Here is a 15,526-nt window from a genome sequence, read left to right on the forward strand (position 1 = left end):
AAGAATAAATTAGAAACTGTCAAATGGAAGAAAAATAAATAAATAAAAATGAGGAGTAAATCTTAACCGGGCTGTGGCCCCTTTAAGCTCATATTAGCGGACACTCCCTCCTACTGCAGGGGATGGAAATTTGCCTATCAATTAACTAACTATTAGCTTATATCAGTGCTTTATCCATCATCTGATATAAAACATCTAGAGGTTACCAATTCAAAACATCAGAACATTTCTTCCAGACAGAAAACATACTTTTTTACCACTCAATATAGCCCATTTCTTCCCAAACTCTCCAACCTCCCCCTCATCCATACCACATTCACCCAGGAACTTATCCATGAAAGGATTCTGAAAAGGTGAGGACCATTTGTTTGAAACAGAGTGAAAACATTTCTTTCACTTGGCTCAACACATGAAAAAAGACATTTTTCCCTCAGCTTGAAACATGAAACATGTTTTCACTAATGAAAAACAAAACACTTTTTCACTCGGCTTAACCCATGAGAAAGGTTTTTTTTTTTTTACTTGGCTTGACACATAAAAAAAGTTTAATCTGTAAAAAAAATATTTTTTTCAATAGGCTCTACACATGAAAAAAGTTTTTTTTTTCACTCAGCTCAACACATGAAAAAGAAAAATGTAGAACTTAGAAAACGGAGCACCAGAAAAAAAAAAATACCATATTAAGGTTTCCCAGCTTCATGTTCTTTACTAACCAAACACCCGAGCCACAGAATTAAAGTTACTGGGTGTTTATGTGTGTGTTTATACTCGGAGGTCGTCAGGCACCCTGTGACAGATGGCATCTGAGACAAACCACACAGGTCATGGTGAAAATGTAGAGTCCCTTTGCAGCATAAACATTCACAACCTCCATGTCAGTAATGAAGCTGGACTTTATACTGTGTGATACGGAGCTACAATAAAACACACTTGAATTACTGTAATATTTTCAGGAGGTGGACTTTCCTGCAGATAAGATGACCCTTAACCACATGTTGATAAGTCTAATTATGCCATTTATTGTATATAATTGTCTTGCAGCTGACGAAGGAGCAGTTAAACAGAGATGTAGATTTCTGTTCCTGGACATTTGGGATCAGTTGTGCTGTATTTCAGCAGAAGAACAAGTCACACCAACCATAAAGAAAAGATATTTAATAAAATCACGTTTCAGAATTTTTATAAGTTCTTCTTATAGAAAAGGCAGGTCATGAAGCGGGAAACCCTGGGATTCGTATTTACAACAGTTTTGGTTGCACTAAGAAACTGTAGGGGGCGCCAAATCGCACAAAACACCAATTTCTTCATAATGTTGCTTTAAGATGTCCCAGATCCAGTGGTAAAGTACATTTACTCCATTACTATTCTTAAGTTAAATCTTGAGGTACTATTTTTCTGACATTTTATAAATCTACATACTTTTGGCTACTTTTCAGAAAGCAATATCTATATTTATATATATCTAAATATATATATATACCTTTTTAGTTATGAGTTTCTTCAAATTAATTCTGTAATTTGACGAAATATATGATCAGTTTGCAAAAAGTGATCCATTGTTACAGATTAAACTACAAAAAGTGTATGAAGCAGATCAAATTGTCTCCAAATTGACCAACAAAAGCATTAAAACACTGTCTACATATCAACACATCAGTAGTTATGATCCAAATGTTATAGTGTAACACTGCCACTATGCATTATGAGTGCTTTTACTTTTGACACTTAAAGAGCATTTGGTACGGTAAAATTTATGACATATATCAAGTGTTCTATGTGATTACAAGATGAAAATAGTGACCCAAATAATGAGTTAATGATGGGATGTTAATATAGAAAACATATTTCTGTACTTTTACCTGAGTGATATAATAATAATTAAATAATTAAAGGTATTTCATGGGTATCATAGTGTGAAGAAAAGCACATGAAATAAACTGATAAAAACGTAAGTGTGTGTGTGTGTGTGTGTGTGTGTGTGTGTGTGTGTGTGTGCGTGCGTGTGCGTGTGCGTGCGTGTGTCTGTCTGTGTGTGTGTGTGTATGTGAGCATGCATGTGCAGGAGTGCATGTGTGAAGAGGCAGGCAGACATGCTGACTGACAGTAGAAAGAGGATTTTCTTGTCCGTTGCCCAGCGAGAAGCTAATCCCGAGCCAGTGTCCCTCTCCCTCTCCCTCTCCGTCTCCCTCTCCCTCTCTGATCCCATCTCTGTTCTTCAGTCTGCTCTCACTCTGCAGATCGAGCCTCTCTGGACTGAGCTGCAGGAAAAACACAGAAGCTTCACCACCTCCACTCTTCAGACAAACCTCAGGTGAGTGACGGACTCTGGCTCCCTGTCTTGCAGGTCTTTACTTTCCTGCCTCTTCATGCTCGCGTGCTTCCCCCTGGAGAAGTCTGTCAGCAGTAGTTCGGACTGTCTTTATTCACATTCACATTGGCTTTCCTCTGAAAAAAAAGGGAGATATTGTGTAAGAAGACAATGCATTCATACTGTCCTGAGAGTTTACATAAAGAACTAACAGCAATTTAATACATTTTGAATGCTTTTCAAATCAACTTCAGTAGAAATGGAGCTTTGTTTCTCATCACGTGTGCACACATCGAGGGACTCAACCTCGAGTTTTTTCTTTTCATACCTGCTGAATATCTGCACCAGCACACTGTACACGCCTACACAGCAGCCTCCTGCATTAGCGCCTCTTAATCTGCCTGATATTAACAAAGAGACCAGCCAATAGTCAACTGGTCAACTTAAATGATCCTTTTATCAAAGCTCCAGTAGTGTCTCCAATGCCTGAGACTGTCTTATCTTACATTTGTCACCAATTGATGAAACATATCCCAACAAAACACATTCAAAAAAAACAAAACACGCTTTGTAGAAGGGTTGATAATTTATCGAAATATTTCTTTCAGTGAAAATGATCATAATGACTCATATCACACATCTTTTATCCCTAGTTAAAGTAGTTAATGTTTTCCAGCATTTAAAGAAAGGTCAAAGGTTATAGGTGTCTCTCCTCATTACTTTCCATCTTCAATTAATCAGCTGATGGGAATCTTTCTATCTAAAGCATCCTCCTACTCTTTAACCCCTCCCTCTGACCTTATCGTAACCCTGAACACATCCTCTTACACACTCCCATCCCTCTCCTCCTGGTTTTTTGTCTCAGTGGGAGCTGCTCGGTTTCACGCTTGCATGTGTTCTTATAAACCCGCCTCGCCTAAATGTTTTCCACAGCTCCTCTCAAACTCAGTCCCCCCTCACTTCCTTTCCTACCTCACTCATCCTTTCCCTGTAGTCATTTGACTCCTCCTCACTGCCTGCCCACGCTCTGTCTCTATTTTCCTCCTGTTTGTCTTGTGTAATCTCAGCTGAGCATCCCGGGATGTCAAAAAGGATCATGTGTTGTTCAGGGCTGATGCCAAACTTTAAAATTGGAACAACAGCTTAACCTCCGCGACTGCTACTATCAATACTGTGTGTATGTGTGTGGAAGGTGACTTTGACCTATAGTTTAAGGCGGATAAAGAATTTGCGCTTGTATCATGGGTAGTTTGCGGCTTGTAGGAGTGATTATAATACTGATAATATGAATTTATATCAGATTGAACTGTTTTTCCACTTTGCACCTTTAAACCTCACATAACAAAAAAACAAAACAGATGAGCCGTCCTTCTTTGTTTGGTGCTTGATGATTGGTATCATCAGCCTTACTGGTGCTCAAAGGGCTGATGACATATTGTGTTAATGTGACGATATCACTCTCAGTGTCCAATCACAAATCACCTGGTCACCTGAGCTAGTGGCTCATCCAGGGTGACCAATTGGAAGGCTTCTATCTGCCTCTAGCATAATCTCATCACACAGACTACTGCAGTATCTGTTACTTAAGCATTTGATATCTTAATGCAATTAGTCATTTCGTCTGAGCATGTTCCCGTGAAGACGTCTCTTTGTACATTTGAATATAAATGTGAAGCTGAGATGTTTGTAGAACTCTACGAAGAACACAGCTTCCATCTCACAAATGTTGTAACTTCAAGACTAGAATACAACACAGATACATTCAGTGCAAATACAAATCTGACCTTTCACCAGGTAATCACCCAGACGTGGTAACCATGGCAAACTCTTTCACCCGTGTGATGTCGGGCCGTAACACTGCCGTGGTGTTGGCCAGCATTGGAGCCAGCACACTGGCGTCTGGATACCTCCTCAGTGACAGCACTGCTGCAGCTGACAGGAAGAGGCTCTATCCACCCAGGTACTGATCACCTGTACATTCAATGTGCCAGACATTATTGTTTCCAAAACTTGAATATATTCCAGTACATTTAATTGTTGCAGACTAAGGTTTCCAAACTTGCAATTCATAAATAAATGATGCATGCTGATGTTGTCAGTGAGTGTATTGAGACACACTGCATGGTACACATGCGACTCTCTTATTAAAAATGAGAAGAGATTAATTTTGATAAACCTGTTTGTCTCACCAGAGTGAGGTCTGCAGCTGTTACAGCATGATTTCTTGCCAGGTTTTCAAGTCTCCCTCATGAATTTTAGTAATTCTCATTAGAACATCTGGAAGAATGACTGACTAATTGACAAAAAAAAAAAAACTTTATGTGGGCACTTACATACTGTATGTATATTTGGAAAACATTTAAACTTATATTTGCAAACTACTGAACACTCCTTTGATTATTAAAAAAATATCATGACTGTATTTAGGGTTAAAGACTGCACTAGAATACCACACTGATCACTTTCCACAGTGCTGATTTCCCTGACCTGAGGAAGCACAACAACTGCATGGCAGCTGCCCTGACTCCAAAGATTTATGCCCGCCTGAGGGACCAGACGACCCCCAGCAACTGGACCGTGGATCAGTGCATCCAGACCGGGGTGGACAACCCCGGACACCCTTTCATCAAGACTGTGGGCATGGTCGCTGGAGATGAGGAGAGCTATGAGGTTAGAGTCATTTTGTTTAGTGAGTTGTTGTGTCTTCAGCTCTTAAATGGAGAAAACTGTGTGAGTGTTTGATTTTTCCCCTCAGGTGTTTGCTGAGCTCTTTGACCCTGTGATCAAGGATAGACACAATGGCTATGACCCTCGTACGATGAAGCACCCCACTGACCTGGACGCTTCCAAGGTTTCAGTCTTCACGCTATAGTCCTCTGCAGCACACTGTCCTCGAGCTGTATCTTCTCTTATTGACAGTGACCTGATTCTTTCTCCTCCTCAGATCACCTCAGGAATGTTTGATGAGCGCTACGTTTTGTCAAGTCGTGTGCGCACAGGTCGCAGCATCCGTGGACTGAGTCTTCCTCCTGCGTGCACACGTTCTGAGCGCCGTGAGGTGGAGCGTGTGGTTGTGACCGCTCTGTCTGGCCTGAAGGGAGACCTGGCTGGTCGCTACTACAGCCTGGGAGACATGTCTGACAGAGAGCAGCAACAGCTTATTGATGTTAGTGCACAATCACACACACACACACACACACACACACACACACACACACACACCTCGGTTGGTCTCTTTTTTATGATTATCTTTGCCATCCAATGCCTCTCACCCTGATCCCTATTTCCCTTTACTGGCCAATCAGGAGCACTTCCTGTTTGATAAACCTGTGTCACCTCTGCTCACGTCAGCTGGGATGGCCAGAGATTGGCCTGATGCTCGTGGGATCTGGTAAGACTCAGTCTAGAAGAAGTAGTTGGAAGGAGAGTAGCTTCTCGTAGCTCAGTCACTGCGTAGTGTGTGCCTGGTTTATGAGGCGATATGCCTCAGAGGATTGCTGATAGGTTGTGGTCATTCATTGTTTTGTGCTTTTGAAAGCTGGATTTCTGGTTTAAAGCAGCAAAACTGATCCTTAAAGAGTAACTCCACTCAATTTACATGTTAAAGTGTGTTAACTTTAAGGTCTTAGGGAGTACTATGGTATGTGTGAGAAAAGTACTAAAAATCATTTTGTGGCTTCAGAGGAGGTTGCATGTAATTGCCTCCAGTCACTCAGTGTCTAAGTTGTATTATGGATAATGTTGGCGACTGGTTTTGAAAAGCAGTCCACTGGTCGAGCTTTGCACTCCTATAACACTGCTGGGCTCATTATGGACAGTTTTTAAAAAATGATCACAATTGATACAACAGAACCCTTATTATTATTAATTATTCCATGCATTCTTCATTTTCAAAACCTGGTGTCTACATTACCCACAATGCAACTTTGTCACTGAGTGACTTTGCTGGAGGCAATTTATCAGAGTACAGGGCTGTAAACATCTTAATGTGTAAAATTGGCAGGGTTACTGTTTAATAGTTGACCACAAGCCAAAAGCAAATGCTTCTTATATTGTCAAGATGCAAAATGGTGGTAGGATCCCAAATTTCCTGAGCTGACTGGCAAGTGTCATTACCTGCTGTGTTCAGATTCTTTTTTAAAGGGCATTTTTCCCACAAAAAATTAAACAGCTGGCTATATGTTTTTTTTTTCCCCCAAGAGAAACATCTGGCAAACAAAAGTCAACATCACGTTGGGCCAACTTTGGCCATCAAGCCCTCAGCTCTCGTTAAGACAGACAACAACTGAAAACACAAAAGCAAGAACAGTTTGTTGGATACAAAGGGTTATTTATAGGGATTTGGGAATACTGCCTGTCATCACACAGCATTATGCACCACCACCTCCACCATACAGATGGACAAATACAACTGGAGTGAAGTGGATTTTACAGGAGAATTAGATTACACTGTTTTTCTGACGCCTCTCTTCTTCCTTTACCTCCGATTTAAGGATCATTCCTTTTTTGATTAAGAAGTGCTGCTCAGACCTCCTCCTCCTCCCCACCTGTGCCTTCACGGCCCATGACAGGCCTGACACTGGAGGCATTTACTACATTGCCAACTGCGACTGAAAAAAAATAACTTATTCGCAAATTGTAGCAGCTGCAGATGCCTCAAGGCTGGACGTAAAAACCATCTATTTACTCTTGATTGTCTCAGGCACAACAACGAGAAGAACTTCCTGATCTGGATCAACGAGGAGGACCACACGAGGATCATATCCATGGAGAAGGGAGGCAACATGAAGAGAGTGTTTGAGAGGTTCTGCAGAGGTCTCAAACAGGTGTGCATGTTTTTGTCTTCTTGCACTGTGGGCCAGTTTTTAAAAAACAAATCTAATTTCCTCCCCATTTAATTGTTTATACATGATGTTTAAAGTACTGGAAAGTATTGGATATAGTATTTCATAAAAGTATCCATTAAAACTACAACTAATAATTTTCTTTTCATTTCTAGGTGGAGCAACTAATTCAGGAGAGAGGCTGGGAGTTCATGTGGAATGAGCGTCTGGGCTACATCCTCACCTGCCCCTCTAACCTCGGCACCGGACTCAGAGCTGGTGTGCATATTCGTCTGCCCATCCTCAGCAGGGTAATGCGGGAAAACACGTTGGACAGCACACAAACGTTGTCATGTCGTCAAGTCTAAAAATGATTCAATGTGTGTGATGTTCATGATGTAGGACCCTCGCTTCAAAAAGATCCTGGATAACCTGAGGCTACAGAAGAGAGGCACAGGAGGTGTGGACACGGCTGCGACTGGAGACACCTTTGACATCTCTAATCTCGATCGTCTGGGCAAGTCGGAGGTAAACACTGAGCGGCTGAAGTAAAAGTAGAAGAGAGCAGCAGCAAGACAGAGGAGAGCAGACATCTTGATGGGCATGGGCTGCGAATCACTCAACCTCCTGCTGTTCTTTAATCTGAAATCCAGGCAGGGATGTGCCAGTCGATGTTAAAAGACGACCTGTTTCATGAGCTTTTCATGCTGCACTTCCTCATAGGCTGCAACAAAGGCCTCCAACAGGCAATCAAAGAGTGTTAAAGGTCATAGAAGGTAGAGGTCAGGACTATGATTGTGGTTCTGCCAATTACACCCAAGTGGAGACAGCTCTGCCTGGAAGGCTAAACTGAGGGAGCAAAAATACCCTAAGTCGTAGTTTGACTTGTCAATGCAGCTATGCTAGTTAGTCAGAATTTAAACCTCAAAACAACTTCTAAACATACAGAGATTACTGGTTCCCAACTGGTTGCAATGTAAAACACAATTAAATTACTTTTTTTTTCTCTCCTGAATGCACAATGGTGAATGGTTTGACATTGTTCCAATTTCGATACTTAAAAAAGCCAAAAACTACCTGCACGCTGTTCTCCGTGTTTGAACCACAACTTCTTTATGTGTCACTCTTATTCTCCACTCATTAAAATTTCAAAGTAAAAGAGTTTATAGTGAAAAGATACCTCAGAAAAAGTACAAAATCTGGGGTTAAGTAAGCTGAATCTATCTGACATCCAATGATCACGTGATTGTTGACCTTGTTACCTTGCATCCACAGGTGGAGCTGGTGCAGTTATTGATTGACGGCATAAACTACCTGATTGAATGTGAGAAGAGGCTGGAGAGGGGGCAGGACATCAAGATCCCCTCCCCCGTCGCTCAGTTCAGGAAGTGAGGCTCACCTCTGCTGGGAATCCTGATGTAGAGCAGGTGCTCCAACTGCTGGTCGCTAAAACGTTGGTCTTATAAGATATTCAAGGCATGTATAGCGCTGTACTGACTTACATGCACTTTAAATTCATGACCTGTACATGAATTCTAAGCTCAATAAAAGTCTCTTGATGAATTGGGTTGTATTATTGGCAGGTGTCAGCAGTGAAGTACAACTTTGAGATTTTATTATAGTGCCTACTCCACTACTATCAGCTAAAGTAACTATTAAAATCAAGATTTAACATTAGTTAAATGGCTGTGTCGGGGGCCAGTGTCACGTTTCAGATGTCTGCGAGTTTGCAGATACAGCAAAGTGACATTTACTCTTCTAAAATTCTCCTGTTTGTCCAATATGTCACAAAAAAGAAAAGATAAGGAAAACGTCAGAAACCTGAATAGAAATGTTTATATTTTTTGCTTCTTTCTTGCTGCATTAAAGATATCATTTTTCACCTTTTCAGCTTAAAAATGTCAAAAAATTACATATACTTTCATTATTCCAGCTTTGGTTAATCTGTAGTTTTCTCATGATGACAGCGCTTTTCATTTGGTCATCTATTCACAATAAACATCAGAGGATGAGGAAGGAAGCTGGTTAACGTAACACAAAACTTAACTCGTCAGACGTCATGTGAGGTATATTTTTATTTGCCGTAATGGTTGTTTAATAATAACTCCCATGGTCCCACACTACTTCATAACATATTCACACTACCTCTTTTGTTTTTGTTGTTTTGATTGAGAAAAATGGCGTACTGTGACTTTAACCATCTCAGACCAATCTTGATCAGGTGCCATCAGCGTGATTGGCTGAATGCGGTGTGTGTTGTGGAGCACTTTGTGGAGGCTATGAAACACACAATATTAATGCAGTCCATCTGTATTGGTACCTATAGAAGATCTGAACACTTTCCCACCCCTGCTCCTAAATCAATGTCAACATCGCTTACCTTAAAAGCACAAGGAAACGAGAGAAACAAAAGATTAGATTAAAAAGAATTATAGCTATCATAATGTCATACTATTATTTATGAGTGTGTGGAAATCAGGATAATAAAACAGAGCGGCATGTAGGTCAACCAGAAACGAACGCACCAGTACAGGACACACTCACACTTGACTTGACCTCAGGCATAGATGTTGTTATCAGGCTCTGGACGACTGCCAAACTTAATAAGATGGAGCTATATTGGACAATAATGCCACGACCTTTGGAACTCTTTCAGTAAGTGTTGAACGCCTGCTTGTCCTACGCCATGATTCGCAGAAGACGCCTGTAAGCCACTAAAACTGCAGCAAGTGGCTACATATTCTCCTGGTGCTCAGATTTTTTTACCATCTGGAACAAAAATGTGCCTCAAAGGATGTGTTACTCCTCAGCAGCTGGTGGTTAACCTGGCATTCAGACCTCACCTGCCTCCTACACAAGGCCTTTAATCCAGGAGTAACCGGCCAAGCTCATTACTGACAGACAGCAGACAGGCCAAACAGGGGTGGAAGCTTAACGCCAAATCATAGCCGGTTTCATCTTATTTTTACATGCTTGGACGAGGAGAGATGGGGATTATCATTTATAAATAAAGGCATCCATCTATTGAGAAATTAGTGCTCGGGTTATTTGGGAGAATGGTTCTTTGAAATCCGGCTGCTCAGAGAGTCTTTCTGAGTCAGTCCTTCCCCTTCTGGCAGCAGATTAATGACGTAGATCAATTAATGCTATTAGAGAGCCTCACTGAAGAGCTCAGAAAATGTGTGTGTGTGTGTGTGTGTGTGTGTGTGTTAGAATAGAATTAATGCTGCAGTTATCACATTCAGGGGGAGGCTGGGAAATCATTTGACTTACGCTAAAATTGGATTTTCTGAGCGGGGATGGCAAATATCTAGATCATACTGTACACAGACCCGTGCTCCTCAGGGACAAACAAACAAGCCCACAAGAGGCGATTCTTACAGCTATGAACATTGATTAGTTACACATTGACACCTCCAGGTGTGGCAGCCTCAGTCTCAGTCTCCACACAGACGGCTGAAGTGTTTCGGGTAAATGTCTTGCACAAACACAGGTTAAATATCTAGTTTCAACTCGAGTTAAGCAAACTTTTATTCACACTGCCATTCTTTTGATGACGGGATTATTGATTCATTGGTGGGACTGTAGAAGAGCGATCAACATGATCAGAGCGACAGATTATAAAAGCTTGTCGACACGCCCTAAAACTGACCTGCCCGAACATTATTATTGTTGGTACTCAGCCAATGTGGTGAGGGCTATAAAAAAAACACAGAAAGTGGGTGACGTTCATTTGACACCAGAGCTCTGACCAGTTCTTTAGTTCTCTTGGCTTTTCCAATTGATTGGAGTCAAAATGAGGCTGTGTGTGTCTTTGGCGTTCGTCTGTGTGTTGTTGCCAGCAGGTAAGAAGCACAATCAACACGGATTTAATACAGAGAATGAGGTTATTTTTGTGAACATTTCCTCCTTTGTCTGTAGTGTGTGGGATAAGGTGTTTCACCTGCTGGGGTGTAAACCCTGGCCACTGCAACGATGTGTGGAGCTGTGCTCCCCATTTCGACCGCTGTTCCACCACCATTGGTAAGCTGACTTTATTACCTAATTTCTCTTTAATATTATGTATTCTTGACATGTTCTTTGCTGTTTGATCAGTAAGAGTTAGTACAGCTGTATGAACAACATAGTCTGAAATGCATATTTTAACATATTAAGTGGAAGTTTTCCTTTTCTTTTCTGATGCAGTTGCTGAAAATTTGATCACCAAAGAATGCATGAGAAGTGACATGTGCGATAACGTTTACTCTAATGGTCTCCGATGCTGTTCTGGAGACCTGTGCAACGGAGCACAACACTCTGGAGTCTTCGTCCCTCTCCTCCTCGCACCCTTAGCCATCACTACACTCTTCATTTGAAGCTGAACATTCTCATCTCTACATTCACCGTGTGCTGCTTCGAGTGTTCAGAAGTGGAGGAGTCATAATGGTAATCTTTTAGAGGCGCTGATTATGTTTGAAATGTATTCGGAGCCCTCTAAAGAAGCCTAATCTAAAATCCTGATTTGCTACTGAAAATGTGTTGCCTTTTACACTGTATATCTGTAGTAATTCTGTAGTATGTATATGTACTATGAGTATGTAGTATGAGCTACTCTTATTTTGTACTCACTCACACATTTAACAGTACGATGTATATAAGAATATCTCAATATTTATAGCGTGCACTTAATATGGATAATAAATATACATTTTTTGAAAGTTTGCTGACTTTTGCACATATCTTAATTATTTTGCTGCACCTTTTATTCCTTCATAGTCTTTTCTCTTATTAAAGAAAAAACTAAAATCCCACAAAAACTTTAAATAATTCATAACTTCATTCAAAGAGGTAAACTATCTCTAGCTTATTTGTGTGAACTATATTTAAGAATAAGCAACAACTTGTTTGGCAAAATACATCAAGTGTGTAGTTAAAGAGACCAGACAGTAGAGGGCAGTACAGGAAAAATTACAAGGTGGCACACGAAATCTACAAAGCAGTGAGATTATCAGTAAGGCATGTATCGACCCTTCAGAAGATCCAGACATGAATAAAACACGAACCTCCTCCAAATTATAAATCATTATAATAAAACTGGTTTACTTTAACTGCTTATTTTTGGCGATTTGTCAGGCAAAATATGTAATTTAAAGATAAAGCTGAGTGCTTATTCTGAAGATTTTTTTCTCTTGAGAATCTTCCATTATCATGAATGGTATATATGTTTGTGTAAGCAATGTTTTAACAAGGTGGTGTATTATTTTATAAAATAACATCTATGATTGATAAAATAGCAGATTAGATTGAAAGCTAGCTATCAATTTGTGAAAGTCTACATCCCAGTGGCAGCCGCAGGTCACAGTTTGATTTACTGTGGTAGCTAGATTATTTTTTCTAAAGTGAAGTCAAAAATGATCAATTCACCTTGTTTGCACTTCTGAAAGAGCAGATCAAGACCACACCCAGCTGATAATCGGCTCTCAGCTCTATTCAAAGTGTATTTTCACATTGTGACTGGATATAAACACTCCTTTGTTTTGACACTCTTGAGGTAACTTGGTCGACAAAATAGAAGGCAAAACAAAACAACTGGGGTGCAACTACTCCTCTGTGCCTGTGTGTAAACTGTATTTGTCACAGTCATTCTCTGATGTTTCTGAATAATACTGTTTTATGGCATCAATAACAGGCAGAGAAAACAAATTGACAAAGAAATGTATTTTATCAATTTCATTTTAAAGTTTTACAAACCTTTATTTAATTCATAATAGTACAATTTCATTTCAGACATAATAAATATACACATAATATTCCTATGAGTGACTTTATGAGTCATGTTATTGATGAACAGAGCAGTATCACATTGATAAATGTGAGATATATTTCATAATTATTGTTACTAGTGAAGTGATCGTCAGTAAACAATTTAGAGCAAATAGGTCCACCTCAGTGGCAGTGAATCAAAAATCTGTTCACTTTGCAATTAGAAAATAAATAATAACTGAGCTAAGATCATTATTGTGTATAGAACATTTTGAATTTTTGTTAGTTATGTTCAAGTAACTTAAATCTAATGGTGAAAATAGTTGCTGATTAGAATACGCTGTGTAAAAAGGGTTTTGTTGTTGTTCTGTTACTTTTTTACCCTTCCTTTTGTTTTCAACTAGATTGAATGATGTTTTGTAATATGCAATTAAAAGTCTATGTTTGCAAATAATAAAAAAAAAAACATTACTAAGGACCAAAATAAATCACTACTGCTGTTTATAGTGTTTATGCTGCAAATGACTGTGGTCAGATGCATTACAGTACAACTACATTTTCAAAGATTGTAAATAACAGATGATTGTGGTAAACCACAAATAAGCAGTGTGTGTTCAATGTACTGTATGTAATTTGTTGTGATATGTTTTGCTCTTGGGTCAGTTGCTGATGTTATCTTGTGAAAACAATTGATTTTATGTTACATAAAGAGCAACAGAGCTGCATAAACTGTTCATATGGTGAGCAAAGGACATGTAAAGTTCATTGATGGATGTAAATGCTTACAATCGTTATTTCTCTTGCTGTGAAGTAAGGCTGACACATGCTCTTTCCATCACGCCTGCTGCGGGTCCCTCAAACTTTTGAAATGAATCCAGCTGTCAGGTTAGAGGACCCAGATGCTTGATTTATGTGGCTGCTCTTACGTATTAACCTTTGAGATCATCATTAGTTTTTGCTTCGTGGGACAGCCCACTTGGCAGAAAAAATGTTGGCACATTTCTGCAAACCATGGATATGTTTCAACATTACATTTTTAATTTTATAATGTGATAACACTGTGGTTATGTTTTGGTTAGGTTTAGGCAGAAAACCTACGTGGTTAGGGTCTGGGTTAAAAAATATCTTTTTGTTTTGTTGCCACAAACACAGCAGGAGATGTCCCAACAATGTCGTAAAAAAATATCAAGTGGTTTCACAAAGATTTACAAATGTTGAAACCCTGTCTCAAACAGTGGTCACTGGCTTGGCAGCATAGTTTGCAATGCCGCCACCATCCCCTCCACCTCCTGACATGAAAGTGAGGTCATATACATGTAACATGAATGTGAAATGACTAGTCTGTCCTCGTCAGGGAAATTACCACATAGGTGTTTTATTCTTCGGGGGCCTCCCTCGAATGGCAGCAGTGGTTGTTACGACTGTAGAGGGCAAAGTGACGGGAAATAGAACACAGGAAACTGCAACTGGCGTTCAGGGTGAAACCAGAAGTCAATGGCGAGTTCTTTTAATTTACTAATGTAGTGAAGTAACACTACGTACATGACATAATGTAGGGGACCTAGGTTACGTAGGTACGATTGCAACAGAAGTAACAGAAGTAATGTAGTGTGTTTTGTTGTAAACTAAATATTTCTCTTACCTGACAAGGACGACGTATAAATGTTGCCTAACCTTGAACAAGTACTATACTTGTCAAAATGTAACCAAAATGCGACCATATGACCAAGGTATGGAATGTGTGTCGCATTAACGCTTTGACGGCCACGTTGTTGTGGGCACAGTGATATACAGTATGTCGTTTTAAGAGACTCGCAGATCGACCTATTCAGTCGTTTAGAGGATGTGTTGCATATCCTCACATATTGTAAAAAATGTCAGTATGGTTCATATGACACAAACAAATTGAATCAATCTGTGGTTAGTAGAAACGTAAACTGCCCCCGACACATTTTTCTGGCAACTGAAATGGGAGTGAGTCAGATATAATGTGTTCAAAACAGGGAGATTAGACTCCGTCCAGACCAGCTCTGGAAGAACAGGAACTTAATTAGCTCTCCGTCTTTGATCGGGGAAAATGTCCGTGCAAACTCCCACCTGTTCCGTACGGCATTGTCACTGAATGGTGGTGAGATGTTGAGGACAAGCTTATTAATGACATTAATTACCAAACATGCATAATACTAGTAAAGTGAAACCTAAAGTTATCTTATGATAGTCCAAAATCAAGTATCAGAATGACAGAGAAATGGAGGGGGGGAGAGAAAGCATAATGAAATAACAGTAACAGGCTTTTCTCTCTCTGTGTTTATTCACTAACCAGTCCAGTGTGAATAATATTTTAAACAAACATCATTTCCAATTTATTCTACGTCAAAGTTATTAATAAAGAGAGCATGTCCCTTTCTGTACAGGGTCACATCTTATCCACTAAGACTTTGGCCTGACAAGTGACAAACTCATTTCCAGTCCACCATCAAAGGCCACTATAAATACATTAGAGAATATTCAAGACCGCTGTGCCCAGCGCCAGAAACAAATAATCAGACTTTTTTTCCCGTTCGATGGCATCCAAAGTGCGTTTCATTCTCTAATGAAGACTGAAAATTGCAACACATCGAGCGAAAAAAAAGACATCCGCTGGTTAATTGAA

At 39.9% G+C, this 15,526-nt stretch overlaps 2 protein-coding genes across 2 annotated transcripts; both read left to right on the forward strand.

Moving 5' to 3' along the window:
* Positions 1–2,153: 2,153 nt before the first annotated feature.
* On the forward strand, positions 2,154–8,694 carry LOC115581106 (creatine kinase U-type, mitochondrial-like). Its single transcript, XM_030415970.1, has 10 exons — positions 2,154–2,311; positions 4,103–4,268; positions 4,780–4,978; positions 5,064–5,159; positions 5,253–5,474; positions 5,614–5,699; positions 7,011–7,134; positions 7,308–7,442; positions 7,534–7,659; positions 8,407–8,694. Exons 2-10 carry the CDS (start codon positions 4,126–4,128, stop codon positions 8,521–8,523), a joined length of 1,248 nt encoding a protein of 415 aa, XP_030271830.1. The 5' UTR covers positions 2,154–2,311; positions 4,103–4,125; the 3' UTR covers positions 8,524–8,694.
* Positions 8,695–10,824: 2,130 nt separating this feature from the next.
* On the forward strand, positions 10,825–11,831 carry LOC115581281 (CD59 glycoprotein-like). The gene is made up of 3 exons (XM_030416232.1): positions 10,825–10,976; positions 11,053–11,154; positions 11,317–11,831. Exons 1-3 carry the CDS (start codon positions 10,928–10,930, stop codon positions 11,484–11,486), a joined length of 321 nt encoding a protein of 106 aa, XP_030272092.1. The 5' UTR covers positions 10,825–10,927; the 3' UTR covers positions 11,487–11,831.
* The last annotated feature ends 3,695 nt before the right edge of the window (positions 11,832–15,526 follow it).

This window comes from Sparus aurata, chromosome 5 (genome assembly GCF_900880675.1).
Source record: "Sparus aurata chromosome 5, fSpaAur1.1, whole genome shotgun sequence".
In the NCBI taxonomy this organism is placed as follows: domain Eukaryota; kingdom Metazoa; phylum Chordata; class Actinopteri; order Spariformes; family Sparidae; genus Sparus; species Sparus aurata.